Source organism: Triturus cristatus, chromosome 6 (genome assembly GCF_964204655.1).
Source record: "Triturus cristatus chromosome 6, aTriCri1.1, whole genome shotgun sequence".
Taxonomy (NCBI): Eukaryota; Metazoa; Chordata; class Amphibia; order Caudata; family Salamandridae; genus Triturus; species Triturus cristatus.
In genome coordinates, this window is record NC_140589.1 from 1,738,760,590 (window position 1) to 1,738,775,626 (window position 15,037).

Below are 15,037 nucleotides of genomic sequence, written 5' to 3' on the forward strand. Positions count from 1 at the left end.
CATTTTGTTTTTAAAATATCCAATGTGTGCCCTCACATGTCAAAAAATACCTCCATTGCATGTGCCAGATGTTGGTCAGTACTTCCATCCATGTACTATGGGTCACCTTCATGTCAAAGAATTGCATATAGTATTTCGAGGGCAGCATTTTATCATGGATGCCCCCTTAACATATGCTGCGGTTGTCCTCCCTTATGCCAACAATTTCCTCCAATGTCCCAGCATTCTGCCACCTATGCCAAGAATTTCCTCTTGTATGCCCGCACCAGCATTTTCCCCGGGGGGCCCATTCCAAGATTTACATCCAGAGTGCCAGCATTTTGCTTTGGGTATCCCAGATCTAAGTATTGCTGCCAGGACGCCAGTGCCAGCATTTTGCTTTGGGTATCCCAGATCTAAGTATTGCTGCCAGGACGCCAGTGCCAGCATTTTGCTTTGGGTATCCCAGATCTAAGTATTGCTGCCAGGACGCCAGTGCCAGCATTTTGCCATGAGGGCCTCTATAAGCCAAGAAGCATGCCAAGTCAAACAGCAGACTTGCAAGCATAACAACATCTTCTCACTCATGCTTAACTGCATTCACTTATTCACACTCATTCTCATCACTCACACTCACTCTTGCTCTTTCATTCATTTTCACTCAGTGTCTTGTGCCTACCCTTACCCTGACTCAATGGTTTGCACTCACTCATTCTCTGACTCTCTTATTCTTTCTCACCCACACACTTTCACTCATGCACACATTATCCCACATACAAACGTTTGGGCTCATGCAAATACATACTCTCACACACTCATTCTCCCCCACATGCGCGCACACAACATACATTAAAAGCCTGTTTTCTACTTACCTAAGATGCTACTGAATGTTCCATTCCAGTTTTTATTACACTAATAGTGAATGATAGACTATTATTCGTTATTAATGTAATAAAAACGAGCAGGAAGTTGAAGTCTGATGCCAATAACAGGAGACACCCCTGTGTTCTTTGTTCTGATGTTTCAACCTCTGGCGCCAGATGTTGCAAAGGCAGTGCCAGGAGTCACAAGGACAAGCAGACAGTCGCAGGTGCGACCCCTGGCAACCCCCTAATTTACGTACATGCGTGCACTAGTAATTCCTCTATGCGTTTGTTGTAGTGTTCTATATGAAAACGGATAAAACATTTTTTTATTCTGAATTATGCGGATAGATTACAGCAAAGGGAGCTAAACTGAGTGTTCCCACAGAAGTGGCCTTTGGCAATGTTGAGAAAACGTTCAAAGTCACAGCTTTGTGAGCACGTCCTTAGTCCTAAATATATGTGTTGTAAGTGCGCCACTAGGGCAGGTAGCAGAAGGAGGTTCTCCATAGGTGGAGGACAGAAAAGAAAACAAGCATTAGCAAATTCAATAGATCTAGCTTTTGGGACCTATTGGCTTTTCCGATTCCATTTAGCCATGATGTACAACATTCCTGATGCTGTGCAGCATGGCTAAATAATAATAAGAAGCCTATTGTGTCATTTCATAGATGTTCACCACGTATGCCTGCACCTACAAAATGACATGGCAGCTTTTTTTTATTTGCCAATCCAACTTGGATTTAAAAAGAAAAAGAAAAAAATCACAAAAGCACCAAAGTATTTTGGGGAATATTGGTGAAGGGAAGCAACAAGGATGTGGAGGCATGGAAGCAACAAAGGGGGCAAAGTGAGTGGGGAGAACAACACTGATTTGGGGTGTCAAAGTAACACAAGGACCGGTGGCCCTGAATCAACACAGGGGCCAGAAGCAACATGGAGAGTGCAGGTGAGGAGGGGTGCAGCAGGGAGGGAGCAGGGCGCAGCAAGCACATGAGAGGGAGAGCAAAGGGGAGGGTGAGTGAGAAAAGCAGACGGGCGACAGAAAGAGAGAGCCATGTGGAGCTGGGAGGGGGAAGAAGCACACAGCGAGTCAGCACCGCGAGCGGGGGAAGCACATGAGGGTGAGAGCATCATGGAGTGGGTGGGGAAGAGCTAGACAGGCAAGAGAGATCAGTGGGGAGATAGGAGGAGAAGACCACTATAGAGACAGCTGAAAAACACATGCATTCTTGTGGAGTGCTTAAAGAAAATGAAAGGGAGCAGTGTAAGGACACAGTAATGAGGCCATGCTGCAGAGGAGAGGCAAACACAAGAAGAGGAAAGAAAGCCCACAGAAGAAAGCAAATTGACAGTGAGGTCAACTAATGGTATGCAATGGGAAGATCTCAGCCCAATGTAAGTTACCAATATATCTCCCAAGACCTAAAAAAGTGAAATGCACATATATGTGCCTTACTCGTGTACACAAGATACCAGACTAAACTTAGGGGACCAGGTGGATACCTTAAAATCTACGACTTGCAGAAATTTCCAAGGCATACTACATGGACTGATGAATCCTAAAACAAGAGGAAATGCACTAAAGTTTAGGCAGAGATTTGCAGTGCTTAGTTATGCTGATTATTTATTGTGATGAGTATAAAGCTGAGCAGAAAGAACCAGCATTTGTCAAGACTGCTACTAGGCTCAGACCTAAGAGCCTAGGATGTGCGCCAGTGAAACCAATTTAGAAGAAAGAGATCTATCGGCAGGAAACAGCAAAGGGTCATTTGAGGACAATATGTAATCTTGGAGAATTAGAGGATCCAAATTGTAGTGTCTTAGGGTCAACAATCTGGACATTCGAGTGACTGAGCGGACCTCTCCAGCTGTATGATCAGGAAAGCCGGGAGGTTAGCGCAGGGCACCAACGCCGCCTAACGGATTACCAATGCAGTGGGTTGAAGGTTCCATCTGGTTAATGGCTCCACGATAGATGTCAGAGCCTCAGCAGACATCATCAACCAAACGAGCATTCTAGAGTGGCCAATGTTGGTGACTGTTAGAGGTTCAGGATAAGGCGGGGTCTGTTTTTATCAACAGCTGGCTGCCCCTTTAAAAGTAATAATAGTTCAGAAGCAAAAGCGGTCCGTGCAGGTAACAGTGGTGGGGTGATGGGGCCGTGTAAAGGGGGATTCCGAGGGACGATGCAGAGGGAAAATTATTTATTTATTTAATTTTCCCTCTGCATCGTCCCTCGTAATCCCCCCTTACATGGCCCCACCGCCCGACCGCTGTTACCTGCATGGACCACGGCTGTTCAGAAGGCAGCCCTAGAACCGCAGTAGAATGAGTGGGCATAGATTGATGAGGTACAGGAAACTGTGTGTGCAAACGGCATGATAATAATTGGGACTAGCTAACTTTGCTGAATAGGAACATAGGAATATCCGCAGTTTCACTCACAGGGAGAAGAAGGCGTATGACAAACAGGAGCCGGGACTGCCTGCTGGATAAGCCAATATTTGTGCAAGCGGAGATTGATAACAGATGTTTCAGAAACTGCCCTGTAGCACCTCAACCCGAGGCATCCTCAGATATGCGGTACACAACAAGGGCAGCATCACCATGGCTACCGAATAACACGGTCCATTCCAGTGTGCCCATAGAGAACCAGGCAACGAGCGGATCCGCCTACCTTAGGAGCACATCCCTGAATAGCCAATCACAGCAAACAGCGCAGAGCAAGGGAGGTCTCCTGGTACTTCCCATACAATATCTTATCAAATTTGCCAAGGGACGTTGTGCACACATGTTTCATTCACTCTTTCAACATAATATCTACAAACACATATCAGAGAAAATGGAGGCGTCCCTGATGTCATGAAGCTTCATCAAATTTCTGGGATTCACCCGAGGCAGAATTTCAAACAAAAAATTGCAGGAATCTTGATAAACAGAATTTGCCCAAATATAAACATGTGTACTACTTACCCAGCGCCCCCTGCCGAATGTCAGTGCGAGTGGCTCCTCCCACAATAAACTGTGGACTGGCACAGATCTCCTGAAAATAAAATGGGCAAAAACCATATTTAATGACTGACGTGAGGGGTCTATTCGGATTTGATAAACATTTTATTTTATCTGTCCTTGCGAATCTGCACCAGGAGGCAACGAACATGCATATTCTGAACTTGCTATCTATTGCACAAGGAACAGGTTCTTTCAACTTTTAGTATGTTTTATTTATAGCTCGCAGTGAGTACACTGCTTTCAGTAGCAGGTTTTGGTGAAATGTTCTAGGGGCATATTATCAACAAACGGCGTTAAAATTATCGCCACTTTAGCGGCAGAAAACTGCCGCTAAAGCGGCGATAATGGGCTTGATAATATGCCGCAGAGAATTCCCATAGAAGCCCATGTTCTGGTGTCATATTATCAAGCACGGCGATAATTTTAACACCGTGCTTGATAATATGCCCCTTAATTTGTCTAGAAAGGGTCTCCATGCTCCACCTCTCCAAACCTACTCATGAACCTTGCACCTATAGTCAAACAATGTTTATTCTGAAGAAACCCCTGAAAATGAACCTGGGGGTAGACCCTTCCCTGCAAAAGCAAAAATGCAGTAACTGAACTGTTTCATCCTTCAGCCCTGAGCTTTGCAAAGCTGCCTTCTTGCTCTCCCTCTGTGGGTGTATACAGTCACTGTGACCAATGATGTAGCCAGTCTGTCATGCCCGAGTGTGAGGAAGGAAATGGGCCCTCTCGCTGCAGGCTGCGTGAATTGTAAAATGCAGCAATATTCAGGATTCGGTGGGCCAGTCGTGCCTCTGGGCCCGGTGTCACTGCACCTGCTGCACCAATGGAAGCTATGCCCCTGACTGTGACAATGACCTCGGTAAGCTCTGTTAGAAGAAGAACATTTAAGTCTAAAAGGGGGAGATTCACTGAGATTTTGCGCCGTGCATCACAAAAGTAACGCAAATTGCGCAAAATCTTTTTTTCCCCAGTTAACTTTCCAGCGCATTACTTTACGCCATGGGGGAATACCAAGGGGGGAGCATGGGCGTTCCCATGCAACCACCCAAGGTTTCTCACACTAAACCCAATTTACTAAATAAAGTAGATTGAGTTTAGCGTGAGAAAACTGCGCCCTTTTCAAGCAGGCGCAAGGAAGGAGTAATGCTCGTATTTCACCTTCCCTTTCCAACTTTGCATGCGTGCTGCACTGTGCAGCATGCATGCAAAGTGAGAAAAGCTTTGCATCATGTCTGGGCATCATATTTTGAACAGGAATGGTGTCTTTCCTGCACAAAACCTATGCTAGACTAATGTACACACCCTAGCGCTATGGCGCTATGGTGTGTGCATGACGCACGGCAGCTGAAATTAGCGCTGGTGCAAAGGAAAGGGGAGGAGAGAGCCATATCTCTGAAGATATGGTGCGCTGCTTCTCCTAAAAAGTCAAGCAGCGCAGCCTCGCGGGTGGGCTGCGCTGCTTGACTTTTTAGGTAAATTTCCCCCAAAGTGTTTTTGTAATTGCACGAGATGGGCAGTGCTCAGGTGAGTTTGTCATATTTCATCACTTAAAAGGAGACAGAAAGAAAACCCCATTCTAGCATTACAGCTCGTATTTATATTTTCTATTTATTTAATTACATTGTTTTTCTATAGCGGTATTATAGCGCTGAAGGAAAACATAAACCTGCTTTTGAGATAATATGCTTACAAGGAACATTTAGCAAAATCGGTATGAAAAGAATGAAGGGGTTGAGGGGTAAAGTAATGACGTGGTGGCAGGGCATTAAGTGGGATGAAAAGACTGGAGTGTCTCTGAAAGGAGCATAGCCAATGTAAACAAGGGTGTGGCTGGAAAACACGTAAACTAGAAATCTGTGCCTAGCATAGTGTGCCGCCCGACTAGTATTTTGCTGTTTCTGTCATTGCATCCAGGTATATGATACAATAAGTAACATCATACCTACAACAAGTCAGGACTACTGGCTTTGTCAATGGTTGTTAGTTGCATAAGATAAATAAGCAGCAACTATGGCTTGTAAATAATTCTGAAACTTAAAGCCCTGGTGACACCACAACAATGTCGCTGCTCCTTAGTTTCAAAAAGAGAAGGGAATTCCAAAGAGAAAATTACTCTCTTTAAAGGATTTCCCTTCCCCTACAACGCTCACCTGGCATGACGTCATGCTGTAACTTCTCCACTAGTGAGAAGTGAGCACGCGCATATCGATGTGCTGCTGTCACTGTACTCCGGGGAAAAAAAACGGACCGCCTGTGCCAGGGCACAAAACAGAGCCCGATAGAGACCCGTTTTGAGGCCCCCTTTAAAAAACTGCAGGTGCTCAGACCTGGTGAGACCCGGCCCACTTAAAGCCCTGACTGGTGGTATGGAGAAAGGTATTGGCAAATAGCTTATAAGTGCAGTGTCCTTCAGCAAAGCCCTTAACAAAGAGGAAATCGTTCAGTAACAGCCAGGGTCCTGTGGGGGACATGCTGGAGGGTTTAAACAGTCTGGTGTCTCTTCAAACTGGTATCTTGTGAATAAGAAATTATTGAGGATTGTTTCCTATAGGAGGGAATGTCTGGGGCCATTTTAATTGGCTTGGGAGGGAGTTCCGAATGCAGGAGGGTAACCAGAAAATGATTGCCTTTGAGCTTAAGATGTTCTGAATTTCGGTGGCTCTAACAAGAGGGATTCTATGCAGCAGAGGTTTTTGGAGTGGCCTGTGGTTTTCAGCTTTCAGGGAGGTAGCTGGGTCTGCCTGTGTGTAGGGCGTCAAAGGTGAGGCAACAGAGTTAGAATTTGATTCGAGCCTCTATTGAAAGCCAGTGAAGACGGTTCAATGTAGGGATGCTGTTTTTGTTTGTGAGGAGTCAAGCTGTGGAGTTTAGCATTCGCTTTAAGTGGTAGCATGGCATAGGCTTAGAGGCCTTGGAGTAATAATAATAATAATATCAGCATTTATAGAGCCTAAACAGCTACCTCAAACAGAGGTGTCCCGGCGCTCTAGAGGGCAAGCAGGAGAGGTGACTAGCCAAGATTCTAGCTTTGGCTAAAGAGTCAAGTCTTCAAGGTCTTTCTGAACTCAAGTTCAGATTGGATCAGGCGCATATTGGTAGTCAGGGAATACCACAGCCTGGCGGTCACCACCGTGAAGGATCTGCCCCCATATGCGTTCTGCGAGCTAGACCTCATTGATTGGTTTTGTTGGTAGAGGCATAACCAATGTTTAAGGTAGCTAGGACTTCTGCCATGCAGCGCCCGAAAGGCCATGGTCAAGGCCTTGAACTCAATCCTTTTCACTACCGGTAGCCAATGGAGTTGTCTTATATGCGGACAGATGTGCCGATACGGTACTCGTCTAATTAATCTTGCTGCTGCATTTTGTACCATCTGCAGTCTCTTAGCTAGGCGGGTAATCCCAAGTATGGCATTGAATGCCTCTATTATTCAAATAACTAGTGTTTGAGCGGCAGTATTAAGTCGTTCCTTGGAGCGTAAGGGGCATGTTTATCAAGGGTTTTGTGTCTCCTTTGCACCACGCAATGGGGCGCAGCGCAATGCAAAACCTATTTTGAGATTTACCAGGGGAGGTATAATGAGGCGAAATATCTGTTTCTCCTAGTTTTTACCTCTTTCTACATGTGCTGCATTCTGCAGCACACGTAGAAAGAGGAAAAAGCCTCAGAGGATTGTGTGCAGGAAGGCACACCTTCCTACACAAAAACAATCCTGGTGCAAGAATGCATGCATTTGCGCTAGGCAGCAGTTTGTACGCCAGCACAGGCAGAGAGCAGAAATGCACCATATCTTGATAGATATGGTGCATTGCTACCTTATCTCTTGCAAGCTGTAGAGTGGCGAGTTTTAGTTAATGTAGCCCGTGAGTGACGTGTCATGACTGCGTGCGGAAGTGCATGAGTAATATTAATAGAAAGGTAGTGCGTAAGTAAGTATGATTGCGAGTGATGAGTATGACTTACAGTAATATGAAAGCGGAGCATAAATGATAATTTCAATAGATAAGTATAAGTTATGAATTTGTTATGGTTGTGTAGTGTAAGGTGTGTTTGACATAAATACGTTACAAATAAATGCCTAAGTGGTGCATAAATAATACAATTAAAAGATAATTATAACTGTAGAATTTTCTAATGTCTGTGGAGCTTTTTTTTTTTTTTTAATCAAACCTAAAGAAAGATTCCCTAATTATAACTGATGTTTTTGTGTGAATTTCAATGGTTTTTATAATGTTAGTAACAATTACGCGGCAGTGCTTGAGAAGGCACCTCCCCCATTGTGGGGAATGTTATCCAAACTGACCGATGGGCTCTTTGAGGCCATCGGAAGCTGTTGGTCGGTCTCGGGGGTAATGCGGTCAGATCGTAATGCAATATTTGTCCACTTTAGTTTAGTGGAGCAGAGTGTTATTAAGTGGAGTGTGGAACAATATCGAGGACTGATACTGTTGTAAAGTGTACTGTGGTGGTACAGTATATTGTGGCATAGTGAAGTGGAGTAAAGTGGAATGAGGTATGCTGGAGTACTGTATAGTGAAATGCCATACAGCAGAGTGGCAGAGAGTAGAGTTGAATACAGTGGAGTGGCGTAAAGGGAAGTCGGATACAATAGAGTGGCATTTATTGGAGTGGCATAGAGTGTAGTGCTGTACAGTGCAATAGTAGGCAGTAGTATAGCATGACGTGGAGTGTGGTAAAGTGGATTGACATCCTGTAAATATTGTACACAGTATTCTCATATAATGTAGTGGCATAGAGTGCAGTGCTACACCTTGAAGTGTTGTAAATGTAAATGTCAAGGTACTTATAGAGCGCACTGTCACCAGACGGCCACCTTGCGGTGTCGCCTTTGCGGTTTCCTGCCGCTGATACTCATACCGCTGTGGAACCCCTCCTGGCTTTCCCTGTGAAGTGTCCACTCCTGGGCACCCCCAGGGTGAAGCCAGGCATCCTTAGCACTGTTGGGGCCGGTGTGGAGGGTAAGCAAGCTATTGCCCAGCGTTGCAGCGTGAGGCCCGTGATTAGAATCGGCACCGAGGCGAGAATAGACAGGTCCGAGGAAATTGAGCCCAAGCCCCGCCGAGGCGGGAATCGAACCCTGGTCCCTGGCCAGAACTCTGTTTCAGGGTCTGCCGCTCTAACTATTGAGCCACACTCCTCCACTCCACAAGTGGTGTATAGATTTGAGGCCTATATTGGAATATCGTGTACTGAAATAGTATACAGTAGAGTGGCATACAGAGGAGTGTGGTACAGTAGAGTGGTGTAAATTGAAATAGTGTACACTGGAGTGAGGTATACTGGAGTGCTATAGAGTAGAATGGGGTAAAGTTTAGTGGTGCACAGCCGGCTTACGTAAAGTGGAGAGTGGTACAGTGTAGAATTGTAAAGTCAAATTGTGTAAAATGGAATGGAGTATATTGGAGTGCCATATAGTGCAGTGATGCAGAGCGGTATACTGTAGGTTACTGTGGGGTAGAGTGCAATACAGTACAGTGCAATAGCGTAGAGTGGAGTAGTATAAACTACAATGAGATAGAATGACATACCATAGAATTTAGTAGTGTTTACTGTAATAAAATTGAGTTTAGTGATGTTAACTGTTTAGATCTAAAATGGAGTGCTACACAGTGAGTAGAGTACAGTAGTTTGCAGTCCAAATCAATTGGGTTAATTATACAAGCGTACAGTTTAGTAACGTTCAATGAAGTGTGGTTTAGCGGAGTGGCGCAGAATGTATTCTTGTACAACACTATAGCATACAGTTGATTGTGGTATAGTGCAGTGGCATATAGTGTATTTCAGTACAATGCAGTGGCGTAGAGTGTAGTAATAGAGACTGGAGTAGCGTACACTCCAGTTGTATACCATCAAGTGGGCCATAGTCGAAATGAATGTAGTAGAATAGCATGAATTGGAATAGAGTACAGTGAAATAGTGTTGAGTTGTGAGCTCTACAGTTTACGGGCATCCAGTAAAATAGCATACACTAAAGTGCAATTGAATTCAATGCTGAAAAGTATAATAGGGGTTGTACATTGCAATGGTGTGCAGTCCAGATGGGTCAAGTAGAATGGAGAAACATACAGTGGATTAGTGTAGAATGTAGTAGCGTATCCTGTAGTGTTGTAAAATGGAGTAGCATACTGTAAATTCCGTACAGTGCAGTGACGTAAAGTAAACAGACAGTGGAGTGGAGAAAAGTTGAGTGCGTAAATTACAAGCAATATAGTGTTAAAGGACAAAGATGGAAATGTTTTTAACCATATTTTGTATACTATATTATGTAAATGTTGTGGGAGTTCTAAAAGTTGGTTAAATTTAATGCATGTTGCTTAATTTATTTCAATGTGTGTATTACAAAATCCCTCACGTGGATTTGGTTAAAACTTGGCTGGATTAGATATTATGGTGCACAGATGCTTATTTTGGGTTGTGCAGGTAAGTAGTGTAACTGTTTTATAACTTATCATTTATTTAAAGGTTCTGATATTAGTTGCACGGTATGTTTGTAAAATATGGGTGTATTTTGCTGTATACCATGGTACATAGTGATGCCAAGTCATTAGCTGATTGTCTAATGACTGCCTTTACAAAAGTCGAAGGGAGGCATATTGTTTTTAGGTACGCTTTTACTGTGTTCTGCGTTACACCTTTGGATCTAGGTAAGTAATTGATTTGGTAGGTTTGCCCTACCTATTAACACTTTATTAAAAGGCAATAGGTTTTGCAAAATATTTATACATTTATTTTATTATTTGTATAAAGAGGGAGGTGCGCTGTACTACCAGTGTACCACATAACTAATTTCTAAGGTTACCAATGTTATTTCTAAATTTCTCTATATTATTGTAGCATTGTATAGGCAACAACGTTTTATTTTAAGTAGCACAGTAGATTTCATTAGTTAACGTGCTACTCTACAACCTTTTTGAGCATATTTAAACATGTGAAAATTGGAAAATACACTTTAGCACACTATATTTACAAAATATGGTGTCTTATAGTGTTTTTCTAAACTATACATTTTTTTTTTTTTTTTTATTCTCTTTTTTGGGTACCTCAGTAGTACTGCGGTACTCCGTAAATTATTAAAAAAATATATAAACATATAAATTGTTTCCCCTTCCTATAACCACTGTAATAAAGTGGTAATAGGTATTGGAAAAATACCATACCTAATAATTACCTACATTACAACGTAAAACGCAGAACACAGGGAGACTCTAGGACACATGACTACCTTTAACTTTTGTAAATCTCCTGAAGGGGAGTGATTCAATTAAGGACTGAGGAGGCTGGAATATAGAGACATTTAACTTTTGTAAAGGCAGCCATTAACCAATCAACTAATGGCTTGCCATCGCTATGCAACTCGGGAGTACTGCGGTTCTGCGGTGGCCACAGATATACCGTTAAAAAAATGCTTCAAACATATGAAATACTTATCCTGCTGCCAGGGAAACAGACAAAAGGAATGCTCTCACAGACAGGGAGCTGCATATTAAGCAGCTTCCTGTCTGTGAGAGCAATGGAGCTCCTGCAGGAGGCAGGGAGCCAGCTGAGATCACGGAGGCCTTAAGGCTCCCACGCACTCCTGGAGAAGAGCAGAAAGAGGCAGAATAAAGGTCAGAAACTTGCAGAGAGAGGCAAAATAAAGATCAGCAAAGAGCAGAAAGAGGCAAGATAATGGTGAGAAACAAGCATAAAGCGGTCGAATAAAGGTCAGAAACGAGCAGAAAGAGGGAGAATAAAAGTCAGCAGAAAGAGGCAAAATAAAGGGCAGCAATGAGCAGAAAGAGCAAAATAAAGGATAGAAACTAGCAAAAAGAGGCAGAATAAAGGTCAGAAACAAGCAGAAACAAGCAGAAAAGAGGTCAGAAACAAGCAAAAAGAGGCAAAATAGAGGTCAGAAACGAGCAGAAAGAGGGAAAGTAAAGGCTAGCAATGAGCACAAAGAGGCACAATAGAGGTCAGAAACTAGCAGAAAGAGGGAAAATAGAGGTCGGCAATGAGCAGAAAGAAGCAAAATAAAGGTCAAAAACAAGTGAAAGAGGTAAAATAGAGGTCAGAAACAAGCAGAAAGAGGCAAAATAAAGGCCAGCAAAGGGCAGAGAGAAGTACAATAGAGATCAGAAACAAGAAGTACAATAGAGATCAGAAACAAGCAGAAGAGCAAAAAAAGGCCAGCAACAAGCAGAAAGAGGCAAAATAGAGATCAGTAACGAGCAGAAAGAAGAAAAATAATGGTCAGAAAGGAGCAGAAAGAGGCAAAATAGAGGTCATAGACAAGCAGAAAGAGGCTAATTATAAAGGCCGGAAATGAGCAGAAAGAGACAAACTAAAGGTCAGCAACGAGCAAAAAGAGGAAAAATAGAGGCTATAGATGAGGAGAAATGCTAAGTAGAGATCAGAAACTAGCAGAAAGAGGCAAAATAAAGGTCAGCAACGAGCAGAAAGAGTCAAAATAGAGATCAGAAACAAGGAGAAAGAGGCAAAGTAAAAGGCAGAAGTGAGCAGAAAGAGGCAAAATAAAGTCCAGAAATGAGCAGGAAAAGGCAAAATAGAGCTCAGAAATGAGCAGAAATAGGCAAAATAAAGATCAGAAATGGGCAGAAAGAAGCAAAATAGAGTTAAGAAACTAGCAGAAAGAGGCAAAATAAAGGTGAGTAACCACCCTCAGCAGCCGAGGGGACTTCATCCCCCAACCAGTAGTGTGCCAGGAGGCACATTTGCAGAGTAGTTGAGAAAGGGGTGGGGCATCGATGAGGTCTCAGGAATCCCGCTGTGGGGGACTTCCTGATGGCAACAATGGCGGTTCTTGGCCCCCACTGACTCTCAGCAGCCAAGGGGACTTCCTCCTCCAACCAGTAGTGTACCAGGAGGCGTATTTGCAGACTGGTTGAGAAAGGGGGCAGTGCCTCCAACGAGGTCTCAGCTATCCTGTTGTGGGGGACTTACTGGTGGCAGCAATAGGAGTTCTTGGACCCCAAGGACCCTCTGCAGCCAAGGGGACTTCATACCCCAACCAGAAGTGCGCAAGGAGGCACGTTTGCAGATTGGTTTATAAAAGGAGTGGGGCCTCTAACGAGGTCTCAGCAATCCTGCTTTGGGGGACTTCCTGGTGGCAACAATAGGAGTTCTTGGTCCCCAAGGACCCTCAGTAGCCAAGAGAACTTCATCTCCCAACCAGTAGTGCGCCAGGAGGTGTGTTTGCAAACTGGTTGAGAAAGGGGCCACGGTGGGGAACTTACTGGTGGTAACAGGAGGGATTCTTGGCCTCTAACTACTCCCAGCATCCAAAGGGACTTAATTAGGGGTGGCTAAGCAATACTCTGCCCTCTCACGGATCTCCGTGGAATTTGGCATAGTATTTTGGGTACTCCGTGGAATTCCACGGAGTGAAACTCCATGAGCTCCACCGAAGTCTGGCAGGAGGAGGAAAAAAAAGGTCAGCATTTGAAAGAGGCAAAATAAAGGTCATAAGTAAGCAGGAAAAAAAAATGCAGAAAGCAAGCAGAAAGTGAGTAGAACCCACTCAGGCACTCATGCACCCACTCACAGAACTGAGACACTCACACATCCACTCAGACACTCACACACCCACTCACAGCCCCGCTCAGACACATGTACCTACTCACACACCCAGTGAGACACTCATGCACTCACGCACACACCCACTGAGGTACTCATGCATTCACTCACTCTCAAGGGCTATAGGTTACAGTTAGGAAATAACATTAAAAAACAGTAAAAATTCACTGGAAAAACCTAAGGTTACAGGGAGGTTATAGTTAGGAAATATAATTGAAAACACTTTAGAAATTCACTGATAAAAACAAAGCTTACAGGGACATTATAATTAGGAAATATTATTTAAAAAACCTGAGAAATGAGGAGGAGCCTAGCGCGCAACCAAGATGGCCGCGTAGGTGCGAGGCTCCCGAGGACCTCCGCAACCTCCTACGTTTATCCTGACTTCATCCTGCATCGGTTGAGGGAACTGTGTCGGTGAGCCTGAGCCGAGGTGGTACCCATTTCCCGTTTTTGAATCGGACCTCGGGTGCCGGAGTGAGCACCGATTGAAGTTAGCGGCCTACTTCTCTCCTAACCCCGGATTCGCGTTTGGGGGCGACCCGGTGGCAAAGTGAACAACAACGGCGGGCTGGGCCTGGCGAGTCGCGTACCCCGCACTTTCACTTTCACTTTCGCGCCCCCTTGCTGTCTTTGCAAGTGGGATCGCGGCGCTCTTGGTGTTGGGGTGGCCTCGCTGGGAGACCCTGCCTGCCTGCCTGCTGTGGCCCGCTCCGCCGTCCTGGGGTGGCCCCCCGGAGCTCGTGGCCTTGATTGCTCGCTTTTTACTGCGTTGCTGGTGAGGGTGTGAGACCCGCGACGATGGCCACTAAACAAGATGGAGATCGGTTGAAGGCCAAGTCGACCCGGCGTGGTGCCGCACATCAGGCCAACATCATGGACCGCTACACCCTCCCGAAGGGATCTCCCGGTGGACCGCTCAAGTCCTCTGAGTGCCCCCCGGATGCCCCGGATTTGCCCACAGATCTGACTCTGCAAGACGTCATGGGCGCCATTGCTGAGATGAAGGCCTCGGTGGGCCAGCGGTTCGACACGTTAGCGTATAAAATCGACGCGGTCCTCGTTGATGTCAACCTGGTGAGAGCTGATCTCTCGAAGACCAACGACCGGGTCGATTCTTTGGCCCACACCGCGTCGGGCCTCACGACTGAGGTGGCGGCCCTTCAGACGGAGGTACACCGGCTTCGTCAGGCGAGTGCGCTCATGGATCGGCGCCTGGAGGATTCCGAGAGCCGGGCCCGGAGGAATAATATCCGCATCATCGGAGTACCTGAGGGACGGGAGGAGTCGGCGGCGGATCTTTTTGTGGAGGACCTGATCACTACCCATCTCCAGCCTCGGGGACTGAGTAAATTTTTTGCGGTGGAGAGGGCTCATAGAGTTCCCGGGGGAAGGCCGAAGGTCGGAGCCCCTCCGCGGCCTCTTATTGCCCGTATCTTTAATTTTCGGGACAGGGATGCAATTCTGCAAGCCTCCAGACTGCAAGGGCCGATTAAGTTGGAGAACATGGAGGTGAACTTTTATCCTGACTTCACCCAAGCGGTCCAGAAGCAGAGACTGACCTTCTTGGGCGTCAA

General features: G+C 45.2%; 1 protein-coding gene across 1 annotated transcript in view; it reads right to left on the reverse strand.

The window, feature by feature from the left end:
- CAPN8 (calpain 8) overlaps positions 1–15,037 on the reverse strand; it is a 194,455-nt gene that overhangs the window by 155,507 nt on the left and 23,911 nt on the right. Inside the window, exon 2 of the mRNA XM_085612992.1 lies at positions 3,819–3,888. Within this exon, the coding sequence (XP_085469118.1) occupies positions 3,819–3,888 (70 nt within the window). The remainder of the gene's footprint in view (positions 1–3,818; positions 3,889–15,037) is intronic.